General features: G+C 43.2%; 1 protein-coding gene across 2 annotated transcripts; it reads right to left on the bottom strand.

The window, feature by feature from the left end:
- Nucleotides 1-35: 35 nt before the first annotated feature.
- On the bottom strand, nt 36-16,201 carry tmod2 (tropomodulin 2). Of its 2 annotated transcripts, none has more exons than XM_068730562.1 (10): nt 16,104-16,201; nt 10,733-10,953; nt 8,778-8,934; nt 5,245-5,367; nt 4,951-5,019; nt 3,998-4,128; nt 3,799-3,906; nt 3,333-3,476; nt 2,794-2,938; nt 36-2,130 (listed from the first exon to the last, which is right to left on the bottom strand). In XM_068730562.1, the coding sequence occupies exons 2-10, from the start codon at nt 10,856-10,858 to the stop codon at nt 2,099-2,101; spliced, it is 1,035 nt and encodes a 344-aa protein (XP_068586663.1). In that variant the 5' UTR covers nt 10,859-10,953; nt 16,104-16,201; the 3' UTR covers nt 36-2,098. The 2 variants fall into 2 exon arrangements, with proteins under 2 accessions (XP_068586663.1, XP_068586664.1); XM_068730563.1 differs by lacking the exon at nt 16,104-16,201 and adding an exon at nt 15,121-15,210.
- Between the last annotated feature and the right edge of the window lie 228 nt (nt 16,202-16,429).

Below are 16,429 nucleotides of genomic sequence, written 5' to 3'. Positions count from 1 at the left end.
CACAAATACATTAAAGAAATGCACAAAAAGGCAGATTGAGTATGTAAAAACATTTATTGTTGAGGATATCTTATATTCAGCAGTGCGTTTCACCAGTCTTGTGGTTGTATAATAATACATATTCCTTATGTTGAGTCTAAACCTGGGTTTTGATTTAAAGTTTAAGAAAAGAAAAGAAAAAAATGTTTGTAGAAACTTAAAAGTGTGGGTGCTCACTTTGTATTTTGAGATGGCATTTTACAGTTAATGTACATATTATGAATCACAGAGTATTCGTATCAAGCCCGGCCAAAGACGCAGTTTTCCACTTCAGCTTACTGTCCACCGGCAAAGCACAGGAATGTGAAAACAAAAAGGTCCAAGAAGAAACACGCGCAGATGTGACCGTGGACGAAGTACACAGATATAAAAACCCAACGCACTGAACGCAGCCGTACAATTCTTGTCCGAGGAATGTGAGGCCGTTAGGATGAAAGAACTATTTTTTGGTCGATAGAAACACGATGTTCACGAGTGACGTTCATGCCAGCATATTGTTCCTATTACACATAAAACTGTATATACAAGTTTCAAGTAATCCTGAATTAGTCCTGTTAAACCCATCTCAAGCAGGTCAGTGTACCTCAGGAAGCTCAGTTTGAGGCACGCAGAGCATGTTGTTATCCGTTACATAGTGAATGACACGCTACTGCTGAGATGCTGCTGAGACAGTGACAGTGTGACCGAGGGTGTGAAAGGTGGAATTTAAGAAGACTTTCTATCCGGGAGATGCCGTTCATACAAACATTTCACAAGCAGTCGCAAACTTCGGTTTAACTCAAGTAAAACAGAAAAAGGTGTTTGCCGATCTCAGTGAACTACTTCCTGAACATTGTGCTACAGATGGCCCACAAAATGGAAATAACTCAAAATGTAATGGCATGATGTGATCTAAAAAAAATAAAATAATCTTGATCGTTGCTGCTATGTATACTGCGAGGAAATGACTGAAGCTGACAAAGCCAAAACCTGAAGCACTGCTTGTGTTAGTCTTTGGCATGGTGAAGCATCAGAGGAACCCCGTGTGCTGAGCAGACATTTACAGCATCGTTCAGAACGACGGGTCAAAGCCTCTTCGGTCTAGACGAGAGTTAATATCCTCTTACTTTTACAGTACAATCCCAATTTGACTTGATCCAAAATATCCAGAACCAGTTACAATTTCCTGTTCAGGAAAAAAAAAAAAAAAGTGATCAGAATAACCAACATCAGAATTTGAACCGTATGAAAACAAGATGTTAGATTAAATTAAACCAGTTTAGTTAGAATAAAACAGCAATGCTGCGTACAGTATTAATATCAAATAAGAGGGTGAGCCAGCATCTGATTTGAGGCCAACACAAACTTAACCGTTAAACACACACACACACAAGTCAAGCCGGCTTTACAAGGCCACCCCAATAACTGGTGATCTGACCACATGGTGACTCATGTTCCCTGATGACTGTCACCATTCTGCCAGTAAGCTGTGGTTCTAACAGACTGGTCCGACTTTGCTTCGCGTCGCTCTCTGATGCCGACGTCAACATCGACTTTAGAGCCGTCTCTAACGATCTAATGTCAAATTCTGCTAGTTCATGATACAGGTGTTCCACTGGGAGCTTAGGCCTCAAACTACCACTGTATACGGGGCTTCCTCGATGTTAGTTTTTGTTTACACTGAGCTGTTATTGTTGTGTCCGTTACTTGGTAATGTGCATGTTTATTCCACATGATTATAGCGTAGTAGAAAAGGAGAAAAATAAAATAAAAGTGAAAAGTCTGGACAGATCACATAAAGGCTCAAAAAAACCGAAATGACTAAAAAAGCTAATCAGATTTACACCTTCAATAACAATATAATAATAAACATAAGTATGAACATGTAAATGGGGGAGGGCAATTCCAGTTATTTCCCTTCTTCTTAGATGTATGTTGCGGTTGAGCGCGCCTTGCCCCACAGTTTGGCACAAGACTTAAGTTTCCACACAGTGAGATGAGACCAGGGCATCGGCTGAAGGTATTCCACATGGTGAGATGAAACAAGAGGATTGGCTGGGAGGCAGGCTGGGCTCCGTCCCTACTGGTCCCCTTCCACTCGCCTTTTGCGGACTGAAGAGAAACAGTACAATGAAAAAAAAGAGAGCAAAATGCATGATTTTTCTTTTTTCATTTTTCACAAAATCAGTTGATTGACAGAGTAAAGAGCGTACGAATGAACGAACAACTGCAAACATGCTACACAGCCTACACAGGCCTGTTAGTTTATCAGGGAAACACCAAGTGACTCCTCACGAGCTCAGCGGTCACAGTTCTAGACCCATTTCAACAGCAGGTGTCAGCGTGCGCAAGAAAAACAGGAAGTGAGATGTCGTCACTCTCAAAGCTGCGTGATCACACCGTGTCAATGTCCGTTCTGTTAATTCATTCAAACACTCCGATGCACTGGCACACTTCAGAGTCACACCCATGCACCAGACCTGTGCTACCTCGACTCTGACAGGACGGGGAACTAAAAGAGAGCAGATGGCCGTCACTGTGGACGGACGTCTTGTGGAAAGAAACAACAACATTGTAGAGACAGATGAACTGCAGAGATGTTGAAATTGTTATGACTCATTCTTCCAAAGAGAGAGAGAAATACCGGGTGGAAGATCGCGTAATGGGCAACGAGCCACCCAGTTTTTGCAAGTTTAAACAAATCTCAAATGACTGTGTGTGTGTGTGTGTGTGTGTGTGTGTGTGTGTGTGTGTGTGTGTGTGTGTGCGTCATACCCAGGTCATTGTTCTTGGTGATAGCTGCGCCAGCTCTGGAGCGAGGTCCTTGCTGGGTGAAGTGGTAGCCAAACTTCACTATGCTGTTGTTGTCTTCCAACATTTTAGCAATCTCCATCTCTACGGTAGTACCCAGCTGCTGCCTCTGAAGCACACACACACACACACACACACACACACTTATCAGAACTTCACTTTGGTTTAAAGACTATACAGTAAGTCGGTACCAAGAGTTGTACCACAGGGAAATGGTTTAACGTCTTTTACACTACTGGAAACACTCAACCCGTGTTTTATTCAGGCAGAGGTTCGTGTTGGTGGCCATTTTCTCCAAATGCACAACAATAACATTTTCTTCTACTTTAGGCTCCATTATATTCAAAAGAGTGCAAATATTTCTTTAGTCACAAGTTCCCTGTAATCATCTACACTGACCCTGGATGAAGAATAATAGTACAAAAGATACTTTATTATCGTAATCTTTAATTTCACAGGGATTTAGTGAACTTTATGAAGATCTGTATAAGAGCAACTGGTACCTGGTTGTCTATCTTGATCTCTGTGAGGGTGTCATTGTCTCGCAATGCATCAACCAAAGCCTGCACCCCTGTCCCGGTGATGAAGTTGGACTCCAAGTTCAAACTTTGCAACGTCTTGTTCTCCCGTAGCATTTCACTGAACACCTGAGAGGAGGAAATTTACATTACATTACATTACATTACAGTCATTTAGCAGACGCTTTTATCCAAAGCGACTTACAATTCAGTATCTATCTCCACACCGTAGACGCAGCTACGGGAGCAATTTTTTGGGGTTAAGTGTCTTGCTCAAGGACACATTGACATGAGACTAGCAGAGCAGGAGCCGGGGGATCCGGGGATCGAACCACCGACCCTCTGATTGAAAGGCAGCCCTGCTCTCTCCACAAATAAAGCAAGGGCGTAAATACGGAGTTGTCAGGTGTCAACAAAGCCAAATAAAAGCCCACAAGCCACTCCCTCTCACCACAGCAATTGGGTCGTTACTCCGTGTTGCTGCCAGGCTGAACTTCTTGACGTGCGTGTTCTTCTCCATGGCTTTAGCAAAGTCCTTCAGCGTGGGAATTGGAACGTTCTGGAAGACCAACAAAAGACACGTCATCAGCCCAGGACTAGATGAGCATGTGCACAGCCTGGCGCTCTGAAAAGCTTGTGTTTCTGCGTACCTTGATGTTGTTGAGGTTGACCTCTGTTAGGGAGCTGTCATTGCTTTTTATCCGCTGCAGAGTTTCTTCTACATTGGTGGGATTGGGAGGCTCATCAAACACTGGGTTCATCTTCTCCCCTTTGACCACATCTAGAGAACACACACAGGCAGAGGTAGATGTACTGATCCGGATCCAGAGTTATTTTCCTTCCTCCGCTCATGTCAATGAGCCTGAGGACGAGGCTGGACCAAGTGCAGGGAGGCGGGGATCAAGGAAACGCTCGAGCATCCCGGTAGTTTCACCTGAATTATATACTCAGAAGCCAAATTTTCTTTTGCTTCAGGCACCACCGAGCAACTTTCATTGAAATGAACAGGGAGCCGCCTCCAAAGCTGTAACAGTCACATCAACTAAACCAAGTTAAGGCAGGTTGCGGACTCACTGAGAAGAAGATTAGCAGTAACGACTAAAATGAGCAGTGGAGTAGTAACTTTAAGAAGCATAGAGAGCAAATTAATACAATTTTAAATCTTAAATTAGTGCTTCATCTATATGCTTTTGTCAGAGCGCAAGAATAGCACTTTTCTATGTTCAGTAACTAGTGTAGCATTAAAGCATGGTGGAATTAGCAAGCTAGCTAACTAGCCAGCTGTCTGCTTGTTCGTTAGCCAGGTTGATCAGTTGGCTGGTGGCCAACGGCAGCTTTGTGTCCAACAGTCCTTCCGCTTCACTGCCCATCGCTGCGAAAGGAGGCCGAGCTACCTAGCTACCTAGCTTACTAGCTTACTAGCCAGCCATTCATCTCCGGAGCTGCGTCTCTTTTTTTCGGCGAGCAGCGACACTTTACGGCCCCACTGACGGATGTTGCCACCATGACAACAAACAACTTGCCATTTTTTGTATTAGTCAAATGACCACAGAAAACAGTTGAATTTTCTCTTTCTATGGTTAACTTCTCCGACTGTACTTACTGTTGTAACCGTCTTTAGAAGCATCGTACGTCTGGCTACTGGTGACCAGCGTGTGAACACCCAGGATCGCTGCAAAACAAAAGCAGACCATCATCAGCTGTGGTGAGGAATCAGTGTGAACGCATGTGTTCTTCAGGGATCACTGAATGAAAGGTAACCAAATCTAGACGCCCTAGCAGACAGGTTGTTTTGCTCAGTAAGCCCGTTCATGCCCTCATCAACACAGTAAGAGATGTTGAGAGTGAAAGGAGCTTCACTTCTTAGCTTTCTCAAAAGGTGTGTATTCATTCTTACCTGCTAGATCACACAGCTCCGTATCTGTGGCGCTGGATAGGGCTTCCTCTAGTTCTGGATCGAGGGTTGTGACTTCTTCCTGGCGTGTTTCTATCGGTCTCTGCTTCGGAATAAATGCTTTACCTATGGAGAGAGAAGGAATGAAGAATTTCTTCACTCAAAGAAGATCATTCAGCCTCCATAAAAATAGGGCGGGCAATAAATTACTTGAACGTCGACACAGACAGACAGAAGAAACGGGTGCATGGTGGAAGGTTTTAAGAGACGTTACACAACCTCCAATTTCTATAAAAAAAACGTCCAACTGTTACTTGTCGGTTATTGTGACTTGTTATTTTCCTTCAGTCGTTCCTATCTCTTGCCTTGTTCAACAATCATGAGACTGCATGACTACAAAGTGCTGAGAGTGTATGTGTTTTTATTTATATACATATATATATGTGTGTGTAAGTCAAGTCGCAACAAGTCCAGGCCCCCTGCTATTTTACACAGCATTCCCCAACTATCAGCATTTCAGAGCAGCCATGACAGCCTGACAACTATGGTATCGCCATAGTAACCTAACAGAGGGAAGAAACGGAAAGAATGAAGGAAGTTCTGGAACAATGACTGGAGTCTAATCTAAACACTTGCACTTGATGGAAAGACCAGTCCAGTGGGTGCCATTCGCTTCTATGCCTCCGTCTCCTTAAACAAAAACACCCCGAGAACAGCCCCCCCCCTCCTTTCAAGCCAGTCAAATTGTTCAAATGGGTCCAGAGTGGGGGCTCTGGCACTTCCTGAAAGCCAGTAAACAGTAAAATACAGTCATCAGGCAGCATCCTGTGCCAGTCCCTCTGGAGCGACGTTTAGCCCGTCAGAGGCCCAAAAAACACACAGAGCCAAAACACTGACGGCCCCAAAGTCTTCATCTGTATGATTCCAATCATTGAATAAATGAGAGCACATTGGGGCACAACGCCACATAACACAGTGTCTGTCTGTAACTGGAGTACAGAGATCCTTTACAGTCAAGGGAAATGTTCTCATTTATACAAGCAAGGCCTTAAGCGTGTGTGTGTGTGTGTGTGTGTGTGTATATATATATATATATATATGGCTAAATGATAATCAGACATCATTTTAATATATCACTATGGTGCTGTGCATGCAAAAGCAGTACTGTGATTTTTACAAAAGATAACAGCACAAAACTTGGGTCCTACTTTTGGAGATCATATTTAAGGGTTATGATAACATTATACTTAACTGCTTATGTCTGTACAGCAGCTTACTAAAACAAAGTCTAGAAATAAGAGTGTCCAGAATATTTGATAAAAAAGCAGTTTATCCATATGACCTGAATCAGAATATTTGAAGGTAAAACAGAAACTGATTGCACCCCAAAAGTGAGAGGTAAGCATCCCTCATTGCACAACAAAAGCTGTTTACATACAACTACAGCAAGTGAGATGGGACAGATGGGTAAACTCTCATTAGTGTTTACAAGTAACTGTTTTGTTTTCTCTTCCAAATAAGTTTTGCTAACCCATGGCTTTGTTGAGCGCATAGAAATGAGGTCGAAATGTCAAAAATATGATGTAATCAATCAGAGTAATCCTTTGAATTTGAACATTACATCTTGAGCAGTAAATCTGCAGTAACTGATCGATTGCCTTTGCCGTACCAGTTCCGTTACACACGGCTACTAATGCCAACGACAACAACCTCAACAAACACGTTTATCAGACTTGAACACAAGTATGCTGTGAACGCTCTAACTAGTGTAACAAGTAATAATTATTCCTTTGCACCGACACATGACGAGTAAAGTCAACTGTGCCCGTTTAAAACCTGCACGGAAAAACACTATTTGTACTTCTTCCTTCAACCGGCATCCAGCCAGAACCTCTTGATGTGAATAATGTTCCCAAACCTCTCAGGAAATGAAGGACCAACAGGAGGAATGAACAATGGATTATAAAATACAATAAGAGAAACTGACCCAATATAATAACGTCCAAGTGGTTAAAAGGCTGCAATGGTTGCCATGGCATTTAAGCAGGCCGTTTTCCTCTGAAATGTGAGCGTTATTGAAAGGACACACACACACACACACACACACACACACACACACACACACACACACACACACACACACACACACACACACACAAAATCAGCAGGGGGTTGAGTTTAACAAGGGGAAGAGAATCAGCTACATTCCACAGAACCACCACAGTGATTTGAGTTTTCCATGTTGTCATAGGGCGTGCACACACTCGCGCATGCACACACACACACACACATATGCAAGCACACACACACACACACACACTCAGCCGGAGTATAATTCATAACAGGCCAGGAGGAAGATGTCAGCTCCATGTTTCCTCTCCAGTGAGGGAGTAACTTTCAGATCACTTGAGATCCAACAAAAGGAATCCCTCCGGACAATAATTTCAACCAAGTAATGTTTCTACTTCTCACTTTGTTTGTGTGTCACGCTGTCACTTAAAGCACCTTCCCTTTTCCTCTCTTCTAGAAAGTGACTAAGGTTACCACAAGTATGTCTTTCAACTTGATTGAACTGGTTTCTCTCGAGAAGATCAGGTTATTCCTGCGACAGCAACATCGATCCCACCCGGATGAGCAGTGGGTGTTTATTTCACCTTTCTGTGAGAAACGTCCTGCCACATGACATCCACTGAGTTGTGACAAAAGACTATTTCACTCCCCTCTAGGTAGACTACTGGCAGATATTGCAGACTGTTGTAATAGTGAAGCATCCCACATCCAAGGCCATGGCTCTTTTTACTCCTTCAATTGCTAAAAAAAGCCTGATTATATAACTGTGAGTATCACATACAGCCACATTCAACTGCTGTTGTAGAAAAGGTTAGTTGTGTGGCAGTAGGACATATTTTCTATAGTTACAGACATGAGACAAAGTTCCACAGCTGGACTCCCAGTATGCACCTCTGTACGCATCCCTACCATTCAAATAAGGCCTTCGGCTCTGGTTTGCATAGTTTTGTCCGAGGAAAACCTGAGCCTGAGCACAACAAGTCATGGTTTACTAACGTCTAGTCTGCTAACTGAACTGGACTAACATCAATAAACAGAGGGACTCATTCCTTTGACACTCCCTGCCTCCAGCCCCCTGGTACAAACACACCTCCCCCACACTGCTGTATGTTGCATAAGAGCAGACATGCATTAATAACACCGGCGTAAGACAGCAGAACAGTAATTACTGCCGTGTGTTCGTCCTGCTGATGCAGACACAAACAGACAGCTCATCCCATGAGGAACACGTCACTAACAGGTGACAGCGCAGCACTAATGATGCTCCTAATGAGAGTTAGGAGTAGAGTTATGTTACACTATAAAGACCCGCCCTCGCTCAGGGGGAAACACTCAACATTGTCCGTATTGATTTGTACCTGACCCCTCGGGATTGCGGTTCATTTAAAGTACTTTAAATGGACTTTCTCCGTTTTTCATTTTCAGTCATGAGGAGGTCTTAAAATAGTAAATTCTCAAACACACACCTTTTCTCTCCCCAGTGAAGGGCACTATATCGTCTCTGTCCTTGTAATCCATGGCTTCCTTCTCCAGGTACTTCAGAAGGCCGTCCCTGTTAAATGACCCGGTAGCTCCCTTAGACGTCTGGTCCTTCTGACGTAAGCCCGCTGGGAGAAGAGCATTCTGAGGAGAGGAGACGAGGAGACACATTAGACCTAGAAGACGTCCAATACATATACGCTGAAATGATGGGGTTATTTTAAGCTGTTAAAGTACCTGTATGCCTTCTATATGATGAACAAAACATCCATTCATCCAACTACTTGAAAATTTCTAAAAACAGTGTCATGCAACAATAAATACATGCTGCCCAATCCCAATGTCAGTATCTCTTTGAAGGTAAATGTACCAAATGCCAGTTTACTCCGCATCTACAGGTCTGTATAACCTGTAGACGGTTATACGTCTACAGGTCTGTGTAACCTGTAGACGGTTATACGTCTACAGGTTACACAGACCTGTAGACGGTTATACGTCTACAGGTTACACAGACCTGTAGACGGTTATACGTCTACAGGTTATACAGACCTGTAGACGGTTATACGTCTACAGGTCTGTGTAACCTGTAGACGGTTACGTCTACAGGTCTGTATAACCTGTAGACGTATAACCGTCTACAGGTCTGTGTAACCTGTAGACGTATAACCGTCTACAGGTTACACAGACCTGTAGACGTATAACCGTCTACAGGTCTGTGTAACCTGTAGACGGTTATACGTCTACAGGTTACACAGACCTGTAGACGTATAACCGTCTACAGGTCTGTGTAACCTGTAGACGGTTATACGTCTACAGGTTACACAGACCTGTAGACGTATAACCGTCTACAGGTCTGTGTAACCTGTAGACGGTTATACGTCTACAGGTTACACAGACCTGTAGACGTATAACCGTCTACAGGTCTGTGTAACCTGTAGACGTATAACCGTCTACAGGTTACACAGACCTGTAGACGTATAACCGTCTACAGGTCTGTATAACCTGTAGACGTAACCGTCTACAGGTTATACAGACCTGTAGACGGTTACGTCTACAGGTCTGTATAACCTGTAGACGTATAACCGTCTACAGGTCTGTGTAACCTGTAGACGGTTATACGTCTACAGGTTATACAGACCTGTAGACGGTTATACGTCTACAGGTCTGTGTAACCTGTAGACGGTTACGTCTACAGGTCTGTATAACCTGTAGACGGTTATACGTCTACAGGTCTGTATAACCTGTAGACGGTTATACATCTACAGGTCTGTGTAACCTGTAGACGGTTATACATCTACAGGTCTGTGTAACCTGAATTACGAGTTCCTCAAAACAGGAAGTAACCATACTATGAACTGGTTGAACTGCAACAAATTGTGGACCATTTGTTGTAGGTGAGGGATGTGAAGAAAAAGGTGGGAAAACTCTGGAAAACTTGTCTAGCCAGTCTGTGTTTGATCTAAACTAAATGCCGGGCAGAATTCTACTTTGTCTATTTAATGACATGAGACCCAAAAATGAATATTTCCTCCACTGTTACCGACTGTTTCCTGTGGGCCCCTGGTGGGCTGATTTATCTCCCTCGGTTTAGATGGAATTTAAATAAAACGCCCAGGCGCCTGGGAGGGATTTCATTATACTCTCCCGAGCTCTACTCCCAAATAAACACACAAACACTTGGCAGCCTGCTGACAGAGACTCCCCCTTTAAACTGTGTTCCCAGCCATGGAAGCTGAAGGTGCTGTTGGAGGGTGTAAAAGGAAAAATCCACCCTTGGATTTCAATGTGTGATGTTCAACAAATTTTTATTTGAGAACATTAATTATAGCTGCAAAAATTGTATTTGAGTGGATGAAATATTTTTTTTTAAATTTTTTTTATTTATCCATCTCCCTCCCACTAAAGAGCCCTGGAGCTCCTCCAACCCTCACTGAGTCCTCACCTCAGGGTCCATCTCTTCCAGTGCCGTCTCCAGCTGTTTGAGCTCCTCCGCCGACAGTTTGTTGAGGATTTCATCTTCGTCGAGGTCCTTGTACTTCTCCAGGTCCTTCTTGAATGACAACGCCATGGTGCCAGCTATGGCTCGCTAAGCAACACTGAACAGCAGACCGTGGCCACAACGTTCCCTCTCAAGCTCACTGCTCCAGACCAAGGAGAGGCTTCCTGAGGACCAACACACAAGTAAAACATTCATGATGACGGGGCATGGGATGCATTTTAAATGTACCCGACTAAATCAATGCAATAGCAATATAAGTAATAGCAATATATCTAAATTGAAATATACATTGTCAAAGTCAAAGTCAACTTTATTGTCAATTTCTCAATGTACCGAACACACAGAGGAGTTGAAAAAACGTTTCTCTCCAGTCCAACATATAAAGTGAATACAGATAATAAAGTGCACAAATAGAAAATTAGATTAGAATTGTTTATCTTATCGCTGGGAAACAATAGTTAATAACAGGCCTTGCGATGATGACTCACACTCACACTCACACACACACACACAGCTGGAGCAAAGAAAGAACTTTCTCAGGCTCATACAAATCACCTGACCTCTCCCATGAGGATCACCAACTACTCTGTTCAACACCCTCACTTTGGAAAACACTCAACTTAAGAGAAGAAGCACAAGAAGCTTATTCTTCTGGATATGAAAATGCATGTTAGCTTTTTCCTTCTAGGGACTAAGGGCCAGAAAATAAAGGAGAATTGCAACAGTAGCAAGAAAATACTCTAAGTAGATGCATCCCAGTGAAGATTAAATAAAGCTCAGATAAGTGAAGGAGTGAAGGAGTGAGTGTGTATCCTGTCAAACAAAACGAAGAGCCTTCGGTTCCCTCTCCCACGCCACGGATGACCACTTAATGACCTCGTGATTTCCAGATTCCCTGCAGGACTCCACAGATGGCCTCAGTCCTAATTACTCACTCACACACACACACACACCGACACTGTAAACACACTCAAACTTAAGACTCTACTTTCCCCAACCGGCCTGCTCATGCTACAATAACAAAACATAAACGTTTGTGCAAATACAGACAATACTAGTACAACCATTAGTAACTTGCAGGAACATTGCACCAGTCTCACTGATTCATGTCAACAGTGAAATACAGCACCGTCTCTAAACCCATTACAGAAAGGAGAAACAACGTGTGCTTTAACTCTGGTTTAGCCGAGGATTCTTTAAACTTTTAGAGCCATTTCCCCGGAGCTGCCTGAGTGATTTCTCCAGTTTAGAGGAATTCCCTCAGAGTCTGACACTCTCCCACTGTTCAGTTCTCCACAATCCAGGCTCTGTGCTGGACTAATTCTTCCCATCACCTCCTCCATTACACCACTACAACTACTCACATTTATTTCTGATTATTATAATAGTCATAGCAGGGACATTTGAAAGTCTGTGAGGCGGCAGACAAAGCAGGGCCCAAATGTCAGCGCCGATGTCTTTAATAGAAGAGCATGAATGTAATGAGCAACAAAAGTAATCGCTCCACTGGACATAGTTAAATCTGAACCTGGAAAACGGAGTCAGTACAGTACAGTAATGATGACTAGTGCACGGCTCCTGCAGGATATTATCACACCTCACTGGGAGGAAGGTGATCAGCCATTCAAGCTGCAACAAGCTAAGCCAATGTGTTAGTGAAACAATATAAATGGATATTAAAATCTGGCCCAGACAGGAAAAAAAACCAGGCTGGAAAATAATGTGAATAAAACTTATATAGAAGAAAAATGCCTAATACATACAAAAAAAAATACAGTAAAATAATCAATATTTGTTCAGAACCATGAACACAGAACTAGTGTGTTGTGTCTACAACAGAGGTCTTCTGTGCTGTGATCGTGGAGCAAACAGCAGGATTTGATTTCGCAGGACGTCTGGTCATTACAAGCCTTTGCTCAGATGTTTCTGGAAAGAGGAGTTTTGGTCATCTTTCATAATAAACACTGAGACGTCCAGGGGCACGAAAAACGCATAAAAGGCTTTACTGTGATTATGTGAAAATGAAGACTTTGATGTGTTCGGCCAAAAAAAGCCCTCACATCCAGGTCCAACACCTTTCCTTTCCCTCCACACCAGTCAAATATTTGCTGAGAAGGGAGAACGTATGAAAAGATTGGTCTTGCATCATAAGGAGCTTGATTTATTTTTTTGACTTCGAAAAAATTAATTCTAATAATGTGCAGAAGGCAATGATGAGATGACATATCTGTCCAGGATCTGGAAAAAGCGGAGACATAAGCCGAGGATAAATAAGCGTTAAGTCACACTCGCGCGCACACACACACACACACACACACACACACACACACACACACACACACACACACATAATGCTCTTATGACAAGATCAGCTCAGAATAACACCATTCACCATATGACCCCTTCTTCTTCTTATCAAAAACTATTTCCACTTCACTGACATGTAATTCAACACATTTAAAAACAACAGCCACTGTTTACAGTGAGGTCCGGTACTGTTTTGGGCGTGCGGACAGAAGAGCAATGGAGCATGCGGACAGGGATAATGATGGCAATGGGTAGTAGAGACACTGAGAGGATCCATTAGTCCAATCTGATTGATTCCTTTCTCCCTCTCCTCTCTTCTAATCCTTCAAGACAACAACAGATGGCTGGGAGCCAATAATACTGCAGACCTGTCCGCACTCCACACACACACACACACTCTCTCTCTCTCTCTCTCTCTCTCTCTCTCTCTCTCTCTCTCTCTCTCTCTCTCTCTCTCTCTCTCTCTCTCTCTCTCTCTCTCTCTCTCTCTCTCTCTCTCTCTCTCTCTCTCTCTCTCTCTCACACACACACACACACACACACACATTCCTGGCACTGACCAGTACAGTCACGCTACTTTTGAACATAAACATATTACTGAGGACTGCACAAAGGACAAAGCCACAAATAGCAGGATTTCAGTTCACCTGACCGGCTAGATGTTTGGTGATGAATACCTGGCAGATTTGAGCAAGGCCAAAAGATGGATGGTCACACTAAAAAGGTTAAACCAAGAAAGAAAATGTATATATCCACTGTATGTGTGCATGAAAGACCAAAAGACGCTGCGAGTAGGGCCAACAATCTGTCTCTCTCGGTTTCTTTCATGGGCAAAATACTGACCACGTTCTTTAAGATATCAAGAAATAGAAAAGTGAAAAGTAAAACATCTGTTTCCATCTCTTTCATCTCCACCACCCAAAAAATTATCTGATCTCTTTCAAAAAGTGATGCTGACAGACAAACTGTAAAGAATGTTGGGCCATTAAGTGTGTGATACAATATCAGACGCCATCTCGGATATCTCTAGCTTGTATCATATAACTGATAGCATCTTTAAAAAACACACACTCAGTGAAGTAGAACTGTTGAAATCAATATCCAGGTCACTGTTTTAGATCTAAGGGGCAGAAGCTGGAGGAAAAATAGAAAAGTAGCTCAGAGATGAACAGGAAGCACTGACTGGTTATTACATTATTATAGAGCCCCGCCCCATCAACGCAGAGAAAGACTATAGTTAGAATGACCCAGCTCTGCAACTCATGGGACAAGAGTGTGCACTTCCTCCCACCTACTCTCTACAGTCTTTACTCTGTCTCTCCACCCTGTAGTTACTCAGTTTTCCGTTATCCTTTTTATCTCACGCCTCCTAAGGTGCCTGGAGTGTCAGAAATGATAGAAAACAGATGGAATGATAGAAAACAGATGGAAGGGGGGGGGGGGGGGGGGGGGGGACAGAGAGAGAGAGAGAGATCATGCTCTCCAGGTATGTTCACTGCAATACATTAACATGTAAAAACGATGAGACGATATGGGTGTCAGGAGACTAAAATGTGTCGTGTATCTCCATACAACTCGTGCAGACCTGGCAAGGGCCATACAGGAAGTGGTGCGTTTCTCAAACAAACACACATGATTTCTATGTTGCCCCCGTTTCCACCACACACACACCTTTCAGGCACACTGATTAAACAGATGTCAAGTTATGCCTTTCAGCTCAACAAGGACTTGCAAGGGCTGGAGTATGAATGACGCAGGTTCAGGAAATGTTGCCATTTCCACGCCTTTGAAAAAAAAATAAAAATGCCAGTTGCTAGTCACTGCTGTGGCTGCATTAGACCAAGGGTGAAACCAGGCACTCACGGCCAGGTTTCACTCCCCAGTGAAAAGTATGCAGGGCCAACAAATCCTATCCGAGGAGTCTGTTTATCTGCAATACGGCACACTGCAGAGGGTGGTACGGTAGGCAGTATCACCAAAAATGCCATGTCAGCAGCAGTCACTATGACATTCCACTCAGTTACCTGCTGCACACCTTCAGGACGGTCCCCTGTCTTCAGGATTTGAGGGTAGACCCCTCTTCCCTAAGCAGACTTGGACCACACCCTTTATTCACCATTGAGCCCTGCGGGCAAAACTAGCTTTGAGAACACACACACACACACACACACACACACACACACACACACACACACACGTATATATATAAACCCTCACGTTAGCGCTTGAACAAGGAGTGTGTCAGTGGACTCAGTGAAACAGTGCTAATGGCCTTGCACCTATCAAACAAGTAGAAGTGCTGCTGAAGCCACAGCCTTTCCCTAGCTAACCCTACACACTCGCGTGAGTCATCACACCAAAGGTATGTCCTACCAACACTGAAGCTCTTGTCTTAGCCAAACAGACAATCACGGCATTGGTGCCCCGTCTGTAGAATGCATTGTCAGGCTCACAGGGATGGGCAGCGGAGATTAAATGTGTCCTATCAACGATACAACATTAACTATGACCCAAACAGATACCAGAATCATTAGAGGATACTTAGTACTGCCATAAAATGACATATCACACAATATAATATTATATAACGTAGATCAATACGGTTATGTTCCTTTGGTGGCAATTTAGCTGCACATATCTTATAATAGTTTGACCCATCTCTCGTTCGCTAACTCGCTCCTGACATGTTTATGATTATCGCGCTGACAGTAAACACGTTGATAGTGACTAGAAGAAGAAACGGTACCACACATTAACTGAGAAGGAGTTAAAGCCAGACCCAGCGCTTCATGAGACACTCACTTTGGTAACTTAGCTAGCGTTACATTTGTCTGATGCAGCAACACAACGATAACAAGTAGGTTAACAGTTAGCAGCTAACAGCTAGCAGTGGACTCAAGTTGCTAGCCGTTTAACGTTAGCTAAACCACCATGTAAAACACTACGGCTAGAAAGTTTCCTGAATTTACATACTAAATCTCAAACCCCTAACTATATACATCCTTACCTGTTAATGGGACCTAACTAAAAGTCTCCAAATAATGCGAGTCTTCCCAATGAATGCGATGTCTTCAGAGCTTGATTTCTCACTCACTCTGCCCAAGGGCGGCAACACAGGAAGGGAGAGCCAGAGCAGTCTCTGAGTGACGTGTGATGGAACCAATAGACAGAGAGTCTGCCACACATAAGCCAATGGTGTATATTAGCCCGCCCTTTTATCTAGACAAACCAATCAGATAAGAGACAGGAAAATAAAATAAAATAAAATAAAATAAAATAAAATAAAATAAAATAAAATAAAATAAAAGTGATATATTGGCACCAGTTTAATAA

The sequence above is a fragment of the Cebidichthys violaceus genome, unplaced genomic scaffold (assembly GCF_023349555.1).
Source record: "Cebidichthys violaceus isolate CVI_PGR_0920_01 unplaced genomic scaffold, fCebVio1.0.p SCAF_5, whole genome shotgun sequence".
Lineage (NCBI taxonomy): Eukaryota > Metazoa > Chordata > Actinopteri > Perciformes > Stichaeidae > Cebidichthys > Cebidichthys violaceus.
This window is presented reverse-complemented; position numbering and strand designations above follow the sequence as displayed.

Bases quoted from the DNA above. Each gene is read 5' to 3' on its own strand.
- tmod2 (XM_068730562.1), bottom strand. From the start codon at position 10,858: ATGGCGTTGTCATTCAAGAAGGACCTGGAGAAGTACAAGGACCTCGAC. The intron at 8,935-10,732 runs GTGAGGACTCAG...TCCTCTCCTCAG, and splicing joins TGGAAGAGATGGACCCTGAG to AATGCTCTTCTCCCAGCGGG. The intron at 4,129-4,950 runs GTAAGTACAGTC...TGTGTTCTCTAG, and splicing joins TTCTAAAGACGGTTACAACA to ATGTGGTCAAAGGGGAGAAG.